The sequence below is a fragment of the Sphaerodactylus townsendi genome, linkage group LG13 (assembly GCF_021028975.2).
Source record: "Sphaerodactylus townsendi isolate TG3544 linkage group LG13, MPM_Stown_v2.3, whole genome shotgun sequence".
Lineage (NCBI taxonomy): Eukaryota > Metazoa > Chordata > Lepidosauria > Squamata > Sphaerodactylidae > Sphaerodactylus > Sphaerodactylus townsendi.
The window spans coordinates 31,357,011-31,370,424 of NC_059437.1; the positions used below are offsets into that span (position 1 = coordinate 31,357,011).

A 13,414-nucleotide genomic window follows, 5' to 3' on the forward strand; every position below is an offset into this window, starting at 1 on the left:
CCATTCACTTACATGCAGTGCCCTTAATTCCCAATACTGGAGGAAAAAGAAACCACTTCCGTTACCCTTGTATTTCCAGCCAGCTAGCTCTGTCCCCTGGAAGAGTCTTGCCTCCCACTGGAATGCCAGGTGAAGAAACAGAGATGGGAAAAACAAATCCCTCTCAGAACATTTGCAACAAAACAGCATACCTGAAGAAAAACAAAAACAGGAAGGAGAAACTGCATCCAAGTAGCCACTTCTGGCAGAACTCTCCCAAGTATATTTTTGATTGACTTTCGGTATTTTGGGGGAAATGGTTTAGCTCTGTGCAAGCTCATGATAACGTAACCATCAAAAATGAAACAATTTCCAAAGTGGCAAACTTATAAATATTAGTATGATTAATCAACGAATGATTTTAAACATACATCCTTCTGGTTGATTTACGGGAATGGCAGTTTGCTTTTGCGTAGGCCTTCCAAAGGCACAGGAGTTCTCTTCCTGGCAACAGATTTGCTATACAAGACATTTGCGGTTGGCTGTTCTTTACCATTGGTATCTAAAGTGAGCATAGTGGAATTGATCCACCCTGGTTATTCTGACACCACTCACTGACTTGTGTTTCCTTTCATTACACTTTTCTGTCTCAAAAACAGTCTCCCCCCAGCCTGCACATTTGTCCCTTGGGCAACATCTAATTATGGGGAATAGGAAATGTCAGTTAATTGCATATCCTGTCCCCTGCCCTCTTTTAGAGACCGTTCCTTCTAGGGGAGCAGAGAGTGAGTACAAACTCACAGGGAAACTATTCTAACCATTTATCTTCCCACTTAAGAACTGACCTTAGAAACAATACTCCTTCCTTTCCTGTCCAAATTCTACCACTTGCTTCTAATTCTGTCGGTACCTTTCCCACCAATAAAGTAGGGCACTAAAAAGTCCTGATCAGCCCCACAGGTGCAAGCATTTTGTTGTTTTTTTAAAAAAAATCTCGACTAGTTACAGTATTTTTCTTCTGTGACTAATACCATGGGAAGTTTCATATGTTTTTATCCAGTATTTACAATCAACGTCGGAATAAGAAATGTTGAACTGGCCAAGCCCATACCCCTTTTATTTGATATGCGACTATTCATAATGGACCACTGAGGACTCCAAAAAGTACCACCTGAGATTAATAGTCAGCATTTTGTTCATGCACCAGAAAATAAAATTAAAGGGTCAACATTTTAAAAGCAAAATAAGGGACGCTGTTTTGGATCTGTTACTCACTGTTTCTACAGAGGACCTGCCTGCTCTGTTCGCAACAGTAAATACAGTTCCTGGTTAAGAATGACCGAAAGCAATGAGCTACAAAGATTAAGTTTTAAATTAAAAAACGGCTTTGTTCAGAATGCATTATTTACAACATTCTTTGACTAACACAGATACTTTTTGTTTTTTTACACAAGAGCAGTCTCTGGCTGCATTGCAACAAAATCCAGAGCATTGGAGGAGTTCCTGTCCCCTTACACACTACTGGTCTTTTCGGCACTGCAGCTATTTATTGAAAGCTCGGAGGTCCCTGCGTGCATTTCCATAGCATCCTCCGTCTCGTCCAGCTCCAGGCTGTTCAGTTCATTACCATTGCGGTAACTGTTTAAATTAAGGTCTTTCCCATACAAAGCTGTTGAAGAGACGTTGGGGCACTGATTGTGCCACTGTACTGACTTTTTGCCGCTGGAATAGCGGCAGCGGATGTAGTTAGAGAATGCCCTGCGGTAGATTTTGTTGAAAAGTGTGTATACCAGGGGGTTGACCCCAGAGCAGATATAACCCACCCAAACAAAGACGTCCAGAAGCTCCCCGAGAAGAGCCTCATCGCAGGCTTCTTTGCAGAGAACGGACATGATGTTAGTGATGAAAAATGGGCACCACATGATGAGGAACAGAAAGAAGACTATGCCCAAGACCTTGGAGGCTCTCCGCTCGTTGTTGATAGACTGCATGGTACCCTTCCGGAAAAGCACACCTTCTTTGTTTGCGGGAGAGTTTAAGTGGGAGGCGGCCTCCTGGTTCTGCAGCATGGAGAGGTTCTCTGTGTTGTTCTCCTTCTTGAGGCAGTTCACGCTGCTTCGCCTCTGTTTGGGGGTCTCCCCATACATGAAAACCGAGGCCTGCTTCTGCAAGACCTGGATGGTCAGGCAGTACGCAAACACCATAATAATGAGAGGAATGAAGAATGCGACAAAGGAGCCAATGAGGACAAAGTTTTCATCGTTTAGGACGCAGCTTCCATTCACGAACACCCGGGAATCGTCTTGCAAGCCAATGACTGGGATGGGCAACGAGATCCCTAGACAAGCCATTGAAAGAGGAAAGACAGAAAGTAGAAGGTGTTATCTTAATTATGCTGATTGCAATGCAGTCTCTAAGTCTGGGATTGGTAACAACAGTGCTTCACGATGACTGTTCCCACCCACTCACACATTACCACACCGAATGGCACTGCTCCATTACCTGTCCAGTATAGGTTACCTCCCACTTCACTCTTGCTTCAGAAGTTCTAGGTCTACCACCTTGAGATTTCAAAGATAACCAACAGCAGAAAAGGATGACTTAGGAACTGCTTAAGCAGTCTTCAAAATACTATGAAATCTTATTTTAAGTGATCTGAGTTATCGCAACATCTTGTCACAAACAGGTTTTTTAAACGCTGTCATGAGTAGTTCCACTAGGTGGCTCTATAACCCCAATGAGAAAAAGACCAATCCTCTTGAAGCCATCACACCAACTATTTCAGGTCCCAAACATTTTCTTCCTTACCCACCCCACTTTTTTTTCCTAAATAAGCAGCTCAATTTCATGTTTAACTGCATCTTTTATTAATGGTCCAGGTTGCAAATGCTGGTCCAGTCAAGAATAGACTAACAGTAAATACCAATTACATCCATCCGTCAATTTACTGACCCCTGGGCAAGAACAATGATGGTTCTAGGGTAGAAGGGGTAGAGAAAATATTAGAGAAGCTAGTCCCAAGGTAGGGAGTTCTCTCAGCACTACAGCTAATCTCCAGGCTACAGAAGTTACTTCCCCTGGAGGAAATGGAAGCTTTGGAGGGCACCTCTATGGTATTGCATCCCCACTGACCCTCTTCCTCTCCTCAAGCTCTGCCCTCTCTAGGCACTACTCCAAATCTCCAGGGATTTCCAAAGTTGGAGCTGGTAACCCCAAGGGAAGCAAATTCTCCATTTTCATTGGTCCACCAACCTTCCCCACATGGCATGAAGTTCTAAGAGGACACCCTGCAAATACTTTATGAATTAGAGCTGGCCATTGTTCTACTGAGCAGAGGTCAAAGAGGAAATGCATCCCATTCCTGTACACAGACGGAGAACTATATAGTGATTCCCACAATTTCCAACCATTAATAATGTCTATCTACAAAACTCTACAAAACAAAAGTAGTAGGTCTACACCAAGAAATTTACACAGGGATGCCTTTAAACAGTTAAGCAAAAAGGCATACGTTGGCTTATTTGCCATAATCTGGTTGTGGAATTCACGCAGTTTTTCAGTGGCACAGGGTGAAGACTGGCCCTTTTGAAGACACCTCCAGTCTCATGTACTGTTCTAAAAACAAACTCCTTAGCACCAGTTGCAAACCCAGAAGACCCAAAATGTTTACATAGCTGTGGCTGGGCTCTTCAGGCATTTGGGGGTCTTTTACATTGCAACTCTGCCAGCTGTTCAGGTCACTGAATGTTGCAGAGTGCTTTTGCAAGCAGATGTTCCTTGCCAACTCTCTTTCCAGTGAACTACAATGCAGAAGTGCACTCCAAAGCCAGCTCATAAAATAACTTAGTGACCAGTTCCAAAGGAGGGAGATCTGGTGGGAAAAGAACAGTTCCCAGGCCATAAACTGGACAGGGGGAAAATGAGTCCCAACTAATGAGCTTTTTATGGAGTTTACAATGTAACTTTCTTAGGCAAAAAGCTGTCAGAACATCACAGATAACAAGAATGAGCAAACTGTCACTACACAAAAATTCCAGATGTTACCAGTGGTCTATGGCACTCAAGTGCAACCAAGAATCAGGACAGAGGCTGGAACTACGGTAAAAGTGGAAGGACCAGGATTAATTCTTTATAGCTGGGCTCATCTCATTGAAGCAGGCAGGAAAAAATAACCCCCAATTCGCTGAAAGTTTCAAGAGGACATTATTTTCTGCCTTCAAAACAAATGGTTTTTATGTGTTTTTATGGAGGAGAAAAGGAAATGCTACACTTGGGAGCAAATGTTCTCACTACCTCCTGCCATTGGGCATCCCAGCACTCATAAATCCTGCAAGGGGTGCGATATGCATTTATACACAGAACGCACGTGCATCTCTCAAGGTAGACTGAAATGCACAGGCCACTTGGACATTTTGGTAGCTTCCTAAGTAGAGGGAGCCAAAAAGGGAAAAGTGACATTTGTTTCATCCTGTAATGTCTCTTTAAGTCCTGTCAAAACATTTAAATCTTAGGACAATAGATAAGAGATGCTCCTTGCACAACTTTTCCCTCTACATGGATACCACAAACCTATAATCTGGGTTTAAAAATGTTTAGTTATAAATGATGCTGGATGTGTGATTTGGGGTGGGGCCAGCACTGTTTCAATTGATTTTAATACATCTAGAGATGGGTCTTTTCATGTGGTCACACCCCAGTTGAGATGTTCTCTCCCTAGACTGATTGCCCTGGAGTCACTTATGTTATAGTTTATCACATTTCTTTTAAGATAATTTGTGATAACATATATGGTTCTGTCTTCCTCATATCAGCCCTGTGAGGCACACAAGAATTCAAGAACTATCCTGATGGATCAGACCAGTGGTCTATCTAGTCCACCATCCTTTTCACACAGTGGCTCAGCAGTTTGCCTTGAAGTGCCAAACAAGGCATTGAAGCCAAGGCCTTTCCAGATGTTGCCTTCTAGCATGGTATTCAGAGGTTTACAGCTTCCGAGGTTTCCTTTTATCATCATGGTCCTCTCCTCCCGTAATCTATCTAATCCCCTTTTAAATCCATCTATGCTACTGGCCATTACTATAATTACTGCCAGGCTGAGAAACAGTGACTGGCCCAAGGTCATTCCTTGAGCTTCTTGGCTGAGTAGAGGTTTCATCTGACTCTCCCCGGAAAAAATCCAACACTCCAATCAATGTGCCATCCTTGCTCCCTCTGTCCTGTTCTCCTGCATGTATTGGTGGTGAGCAATTAAATTAGTTTCCATTTAGTGTTTCAGCTGCTCTCTCTCATTCTTCTTGTAAACCTTCAAACTGCTTTTAAAAAAAAAACCAAAAATGTTTCCTGACATATCTAATATTAATTGCTGCTACTCTTTGAACTGGCATTAGTTTTACTGTTGTTGGTTTTTTTTTTATGTTGCCGTCTGGAACTTTTGTACTTTGCCGTACAATTGTGTTTGGTGGAGGGATGGGAGAAATGTTTAGATAAGCAGATAAACAAAAAGGATCCTTATCTCTTGAACGGGGATGATGTGAGCCATGGAATTAAATGCTGTAGGATCAGGCAGTAGAGTGAGGCCAGGAGCCACTAGGACAAAAGTGATTGCCGGAAGGGAGGGCAATATTCAAAAGAAGGTTCAAGCAACGTACTGACAGCAAATGTGCCCTGTCATTATTCCATTGGCTTTGATTTGTCTAGTTTCAGCCAATAATGTCCTCCATTAGGTCAGATCAAAGACAATGGGGCACTGGTTGTGTGAACATCATAAATGATGATTATTATGTTGAATAAGTTTCTGGCCAATGAAAAAGAAAGGCCTTTGGTTTTTCAGCAACAATCCGTTACCATCTTTCATTCTTACACCAACGTTAATTTATATTCATAGATTATTATTATTATTATTTGGTAAACAGAAGCCCTGAAACTGGTAGCTGATGCAGAAGTAAGAATGGCTTACCTATAGAGATGGTCCAAACGGCAGCAATTTTCATAATTGCCTTGGTGCGGGAATTAAACCGACTGTGCTCAATGGGGTTACGGATCGCGACATAGCGGTCAAGGGAGATGGCGCAGAGATGCATGATAGAGGCAGTGGAAAAGAGCACATCTAGGGAAATCCAGATGGGACACAATTGTTTAGGCAAAGGCCAAGCATAATCTGAAACACAGAGAGAAAGAGAGAGAAAGAAAAGGCGAAGAAAGAAAAGAAAAAATGAGTTTGGAGAAGGTTGCCTGCAACTTATAAAACAGCGCAGCTCAAAGGGTAGCCTCAAAACCAGCATTCCCAAAACTCCATGCATGAGGGAAATGCTGTTGTGCCACAAGAAACAAACATAAATAACCGGAGCCTGAAATACCCATTTGGTGCCTTCCACACATCTGTAGATGTCACTGCTCTGGTCGTTACACTCCAAGAGGAAAGCAGCCTCCAGACCATCCAAGTTTCTCATTCCATAAATGTGTAGACTTCAAGGAGTCACAATACTCTTTTTTATTTTGCTCTGGTCCAAACAGCTTCTCTGAGGAATACAGAATTGCTCCACACCTTTATATCAGATGCAACTGGGTTATTTCTTACATAGCTCCCCTGGTCAGTTATGGGCACCTCAAAAGGGACCAGAGGTATGGGTCAGCAACGTCCTGAAATCTCCTGACTTGAAAACACCAGGCATGCGGAATCAGAAGACCCCCAAAACGTTTGGTGTCAGATGTAATGAGATGCCAGATGTAATGAGAAAATGCGCCTCTTTTCACCATAAAGAAAGACTCATAGATCAAAGCAGCAAACTGATGAGAGGCACTCCCAGCAGGGAACAGCCGAACATCCTGGAAACACCAGAAAAGCACTGATCAAAGCGTCTTTTGAACTCCAAAGACCCTCATCTCTTTTGGACCACAAACCATGACCTGTTGCAGAATAATAGGCCAAGCTCTTACATTTCTTTGTACAAATGCAGCTCCTGGATGGTACAACCATAAATCCAGACAACTATCATTTGCCCATCTCTGTGTTAAGAATGTCGCTTTGTCAAATCATCCACTCTTCTGCTGAAACAGCTCACAGTATCCAGGTGCCCCTTCTCCTATACTATAGGAAGGCGGCACAATCCTGTCACAGCCTTGAACCAAGGGGGTACAGGACCCTGAAACAGCACAAAACACAACTCAAAGTCCACCAGTGGGGACATCACCTCTAGTGTTTTGATTCAATTCTAGAGCAGGCCCTTAGTTCTGCACCAAATTGTACCAACAGGAGATTTTCCTCATGAGTATTCAGGTAAATTCATAAGAAAGAAGAAGAAGAAGAAGAGTTTGGATTTATATCCCCCCTTTCTCTCCTGCAGGAGACTCAAAGGGGCTCACAATCTCCTTGCCCTTCCCCCCTCACAACAAACACCCTGTGAGGTAGGTGGGGCTGAGAGAGCTCCGAGAAACTGCGACTTGCCCAAGGTCACCCAGCTGGCGTGTGTGGGAGTGTACAGGCTAATCTGAATTCCCCAGATAAGCCTCCACAGCTCAGGCGGAAGAGCTGGGAATCAAACCCGGTTCCTCCAGATTAGATACACGAGCTCTTAACCTCTTACGCCACTGCTTCAACAAACTTTGTAGCTCTGTTTTGCTCTCAGATCTGCTTCAAAATTATGTTTCCTCCCTCCCTGCTTCCCTTCTGTCATATCACTGAATGCTGAAATCACTGGCACTCTCCTCATCAAGACAGGCGTAGTAAGCTTAGCTGCCTCCCCTCCTGCAGTTCATCCTCCATGTATTCCTGGCCATTCCCTTCTCTCCGCTTTCTCCCTCCTCTCTTTGCAACTGGTCTGTCTCACTGACAGCAGGTTTTCCCCGTGGCATCCTCACCCCACCTTCCCTTTCCATTCCAAAAGCTCCTCTCTCCTTGATTTGTCTTTGAAAATTGAATATTTTTTTAATGAAGCAATTCATTTTGTTGGCTGCCTGGGCCTTCTTACCAAAGGCAGAATTTTAATTTTTAAATTCACACAGTTCAGGTCAACAGTGGGGCAGGACTGAATCTTGGCTGCTTGTCTCTTCCTAGAATGTACCATCTGGAAGCCATACTTTCGCATTCTTTCTCTCCTGAACTGCGGAACATTTTGGCTGGAGCTCTACTGCACCCTGCCCTGAGCTGCCAGGATGCCAGGGAGGCTGTGTGCACCAAGTCCTTGTTTTTGATTTGGTTGGTTGTTTTGACAAGGAGGCAAAACGGCTCATTGGCTTGAAGGAGTAGGTGTGGTGGGCATTCTTCCAAGGCAAGCAGGTAGTCAAAGGCTGCCTCTGTGAGCTCCCTTTAATTAAATCAGGAACACACAGCTAAATGAAACTGAACTTGGTTCAGCCTCTGAGTAAGGCCAGCATTGGAGGGGCGGCAAAACCTCTCCACGAGGAACAGGGAGCTTCCCATATCATTAACCTAGAACAGAAGCAGTGATATAATCAAGGCGGGATTAGGGAGCAGTTATATGTTTAAGCCACTCTGCTGGGTGCTGCTTCTGGGGGTGAGGAACAAGATTTATTATACACTGAGCTTTTATTGGTTTCTACTTAGGTAGCAGCTTTCTATTCTTCCCTTCCTCAGGCAGTACGCCTGGTTCTCCCTTCCCCATTGTATCCTCGCAACAATCCTGTGAGGTAGGCAATGCTGAAAAGGTATGATTGATCCAAGGTCACCCAGCGGGCTTCAAGGCTAGATCAGCAATTTGAAAGAGGGCTGCCCATATTCTAATCCAGTAGTTCAAACACTACAATAGACAGGATAGGCAGGACAAGAATCTCTAGAGCATAGGTGTCAAACTCGTGGCCCTCCAGATGTTATGGCAGGGAATGATGGGAACTGGAGTTCACAACATCTGGAGGGCCGCGAGTTTGACACCTGTGCGAGAGCCAGGAAAGCCCCCATAGGAGGAAATTCAACTAGTGAAGCTCTCCAAGCAATTCAATGGTGGAAACAGCTCATCAACTAGATTTTTTCTCTGCTTTAAGCTACAGGAGGCCTACCCCCCACCCCCAAAATAAGGGTGTCAGCCCAAGCAAGGGATGTATTTTAGTGGGTGAGATTCAGGGACTGATATTTATGTTGAGGCTCATTTTAAGATTAGCCATTTTTAATCCATGTCTGACAGATTGGAAGCAACCAAATGCAAGAAAGATTGCAGGTGAGCTGCTGTGTTTTTTCAACATGGTTGTTCAGCCTCTCATCTGTGTGACTTAAGCCCTGCAAAGGATGGGGCATCAGAGCACCACAGGGGGCAAGTCAAGCTGGCTTGTATTCAGAGATACAGGCCATCCTAACAAAGCATCTTTTCCTAAAGGAAGACTATGGCCAGATGGACTGGCAGTGTATTTTCAAGTTCCTAGGAGGAGGGACTTGGGAGAGATGCTGCACCCCTTTGGTTGGCTGCACTGGCAGTCAGCACATGGGTCAGAACGCACAACTATTACATGGCAAAGATGTGGTGGACGGGCTGACTGTCTGCTTCCTGGCCCAATCCAGGCAACATATGCATGGAAGCTTTAGGCTGCTGGCTGAAACAGGCTGGGTCTCACTCTACCCATATCCTTGTAGGCCAAATGATCCTCAGCTACCAATAGCCCCAGTTTTCCCTGTCTATTCCCTCCTCCTGCTCCCTCTCTGCCACACCATTATTTGGAACCATCAGTAGTCTTGTTTTTGTTTTGAAGTTGTGCATTTCTCCTCTCCTGTGCTGCAGCACACATCCCACAAGGTTAGGAAAAGAGCTGTGTGGCCGTGGTCTGGTAGAGTCCAGAAAACTCGCGACAACCAGTTGAATCCAGCTGTGAAAGCCTTCGACAATACACGTTAGGAAAAGAATTTGGAGAAAGCTTCAACAGCAGCTGGGCTGTCCCACCCTCTTCTGAAAGCCTTGCCCACTTTTTCCATTAATACAAGGATGCTGTTTGTACTGGACTGGCTTGGTGGAGCATCACAGAACAAAGAGAAAATGTGCTCTGTGTGTCTGCAAAAATGCCATCAATGCAACTCATCAGAGCAATGAGTAGTAAATTCTTTTAAGGATGGGACATCCAAATTTGGACCTCATGAAATCCAATATTCATCTTGGTAAGACAGTAAGAACAGACAGGAAAGCTCAGATCAGTAGTCCATCTAGTCCAGCATCCCATCTCCCACAGTGGCCAATGTGAAGGCCTAAAAGCAAGGCCCAAATCTCTTCCTGTTATTGTAGCCCCAGCAACTGCCCTCAGGGCAACTAAAAGGGATTTCTCCAGGCATTTGTCTCATCCTCCTATCAGCTTATCCCTAGGTAATCAAGGCCTTACTGTAATTCTGCAAACCTTCCCTTGCATAGCACAAAGAGTGATCAATGCAGCCATACTAACCCTATTTCCCTGCTTCCACTTTGCATATTCTGCCTGCTACAGACATTTACAGAAATAGCAAGCAATTACATGCAGTTTTAGCTTCCCTAAACTTCACTACCCCCCTGGGAGCACAAGGTTTACATGATTCACATCCCTCACTCCTGTCAAAAGTGAAGAGTTTCTCCAGCTTGAAAGGCAGCATCTCTGCAACAGATGGAAGAACAGCATTCTTGTGGTCTCAGCAGCATTCCCAGACAAGCCATTTACAAAATTCTCCCTATCCTCTCGAGCAAGCACGCAACTCATGTCTGCCATCCTGACACAGTCCTCTCAAGCTGGGGGTGGAGTGGAGGGGGATGGTGGAATTTTCCTTGCCAGACAACTTTGTCAGTAGTGCTCTTCAAAAACGAGCAGATGTCAACTGGTTGGTGCAGGAGGATTCAAAGGCGTTTTTGGAGTCTATCTGGCATCATTCAGCAAGATTTTGGCCTAATTCTCATCTGCCTGGACTGTACCACTTCACACTGCAGGTGGGGAGACACAAAGTCATATGCTCTTCCATTTCTGCACATAGTCTCCCACTTTCCCCGATGAACTGGTTTTATAAATGAAAAGATCTTTTTTTTTGTACAGAGGAACAATCTATCCTAAGAGCTCCCCACCTGCTTTTTGAAGTGGTGCAAACCAAACAGAGTTTGTTTACCTCCTCAGTGAGAACTAGCCTCTTGCTGCAGATGCCTAAGACTCTGGGAGGTCCAGCATTCGCTGGAATCTACCATGGTTTCTGTTAAGATTCTCTGAAAAATCCACTACAACTCTGTTAGTGACAGAATTTGCAACAAGTTGGCTGAAATTCCATCTTGAGTAAGATTTGGAATGGGAGGGGGAACGAAAGGTCTCCAGCACAATAGCCTGGCTCAAGTTTTCTTCCAAAAGGGCAGGTTCTGAAATCCACAGCTCATTTGTCAATTAGATTGCAAAGAAAGGTTGGCAATTTAACCGTCCTTGGCAAGGTACAGGAGTCCCACCAAGGGGCTGTCCCCATTACACCAGCTGCATCAATCTGAGGCAGATTTACTCAGAGGCATTGCCAAAAACTTCTGCTTTCCTTTCAAAGGGCAGGTGCTTCTTAATCAACAGGAGCCTTCAAGATGTCAAACACTGCTTGCTTGGTTTACTGAGGATATAATATTTGCAAAACATGAGGCACTAGGGCTTAGTCAGGGTTACAAAGGTAGAGAATGGAGAAGAGGCACGAGGAAAGGGAAGAAGGAAACTGGGAGAGAAAAATACAGGGAAATAACTTTTATAGAACCCTTAGTTACCAGGGACAGTCCCCATTTTCTGGACTGCAAACTAGGTAAATCATTTTTCTTTGTTACAATTATATGAGCTGCTACTACAGTCTTCCTTTGAAGGCCAACCCAAAAGCCTCTGAAAGTTATATTTCTCAATGGATGGAAGGACTCATCCAGTTTCCAGCACAATGACAATGGGTTGCATGAACCAAACTAGACATGATGGCATCCATGGGTCCATGCTGTTGTCATTTAAAAGAGATCTTAAAATACGATGAGGCCACAGCATAGTGGGCCAAGGGGCTCTTCTTGATCTCCCTGCACCTTTTCAAGCATCAAAATGGCTGCACCCCACCCCTTGTTGCAGCTGTTTTGGCACTTGAAAAGGCGAGGGGGGGGGACAAGAGTGCCTCAGCAAATTGGGACCCTTCTGGCATCTTGAAATCTTTAAACTAGCAAGTGGCATCCATACACCAGACATGCAGATGTTGTCCTATCTAGCTGGAACCTAAAGTACCGCACAACGCACAGCCTATTTCATACTCTGTGCCTGCATTTTCCAAATACATCTTGAACCAAAAGCACAGCAAGATAGAATAAAACCTTCAGCAATATATAAAAGAGGAATGGGGAGAGGGATTCTTGGTACAAGAGAAGGGACATCACAGGCATGATGGTGTTTCCAGCTGTGAAATGCTGGAGGGCACAAACCTTCTCTGAAGGCACCGGAACATCACTGAAAATTGCCACTGAGTTAGGAATGTCAGAGTTTTATTTGCTGCGTTCCACACAAGAGCTCCAGCTCTTAATTAACAGCTTGCCACCCCCGCCCTTTTTAATTTAAACCTTTCCAAAAAAATTAATCAACAACAAATGTATTTATTTTATTTCCACAATTTACTATCGACTTAATTGCATCTACTTGGAAGCCAGCCCTGTGCATTTGAATAGAGCTACTTTCCTGATAAGTATGCCGAGATTTAGGATGTACACTTAGAACGTCTTCAAACCGTTTATTCAGCTCAATGAGAAGGAGGGGTTCTGCAGCAGCAAAGTTGGATGATATCCAAGCAATGCTTTGCTTTGAGACAAGGGCTGCGTGGAGGGTCTGTGGAAGAAGGCTTCAACCACCATCGTCCCACCTCTCAGCAGCGACTGGGAGTAGTTATCCCTTGGAAAAGCTGTGAAGGGCAAAGAGTAGTGAAATGACAAGATGATTCAGCTGCATAATCAGCTCAGTGGAAAATCAAACACAACCCTTTAATGTCTTCAAGTGTAAGAACAGAATATCTCCAAACTAGGAATGGAGGTGGTGGGAGGAGAAACAGCAGAGTTACAATCCCCATGAGAGTTGCATCTTAATGCCCGTAGGCAGAGGCGTAGCTCCAAGGGGGCAAGCGAGGGGGGGTGCAACACACTGGGCGCACGCTCCTATGAAGGGGGTGTCACGCAGGAGTTCCGGGGGGCGTTCCGGAGTGGGATGGGGGCAGAGGACGCACCGGTGCACCGGGCGCTTTCCCCCCTTGCTACACCTCTGCCTGTAGGGTGAAACAGGAAAGACAAGGCACCAAAAATCTCCAGTATCATCTACTGGGTGAATCTGAGGAATGAGCTTTGGCCTTCCTGAATGGTGGGTCTTTTCCCCGGCTTTCAGCACCCACAGTCAGATTGGTTATTGGTTGTGTAGGCCCAGCCCCACTCCATTTGGCTATAATCTGGTAACACTTCACTCACAGAACTTTCTCCTGTACTGAGACCACCACAGGAGACGTTTTTGCATG

The 13,414-nt window shown here is 44.7% G+C and overlaps 1 protein-coding gene across 1 annotated transcript in view; it reads right to left on the minus strand.

Annotated features, from left to right (window-relative positions):
- Positions 1 to 967: 967 nt before the first annotated feature.
- The window catches only part of HTR2C (5-hydroxytryptamine receptor 2C), a 228,205-nt gene continuing 215,758 nt past the window's right edge, over positions 968 to 13,414 (minus strand). The window contains exons 4-5 of the mRNA XM_048514813.1: positions 5,936 to 6,136; positions 968 to 2,317 (exon numbers count right to left, since the gene is read on the minus strand). Coding sequence (XP_048370770.1) covers positions 1,491 to 2,317; positions 5,936 to 6,136 — 1,028 coding nt within the window. The 3' untranslated portion in view covers positions 968 to 1,490. The remainder of the gene's footprint in view (positions 2,318 to 5,935; positions 6,137 to 13,414) is intronic.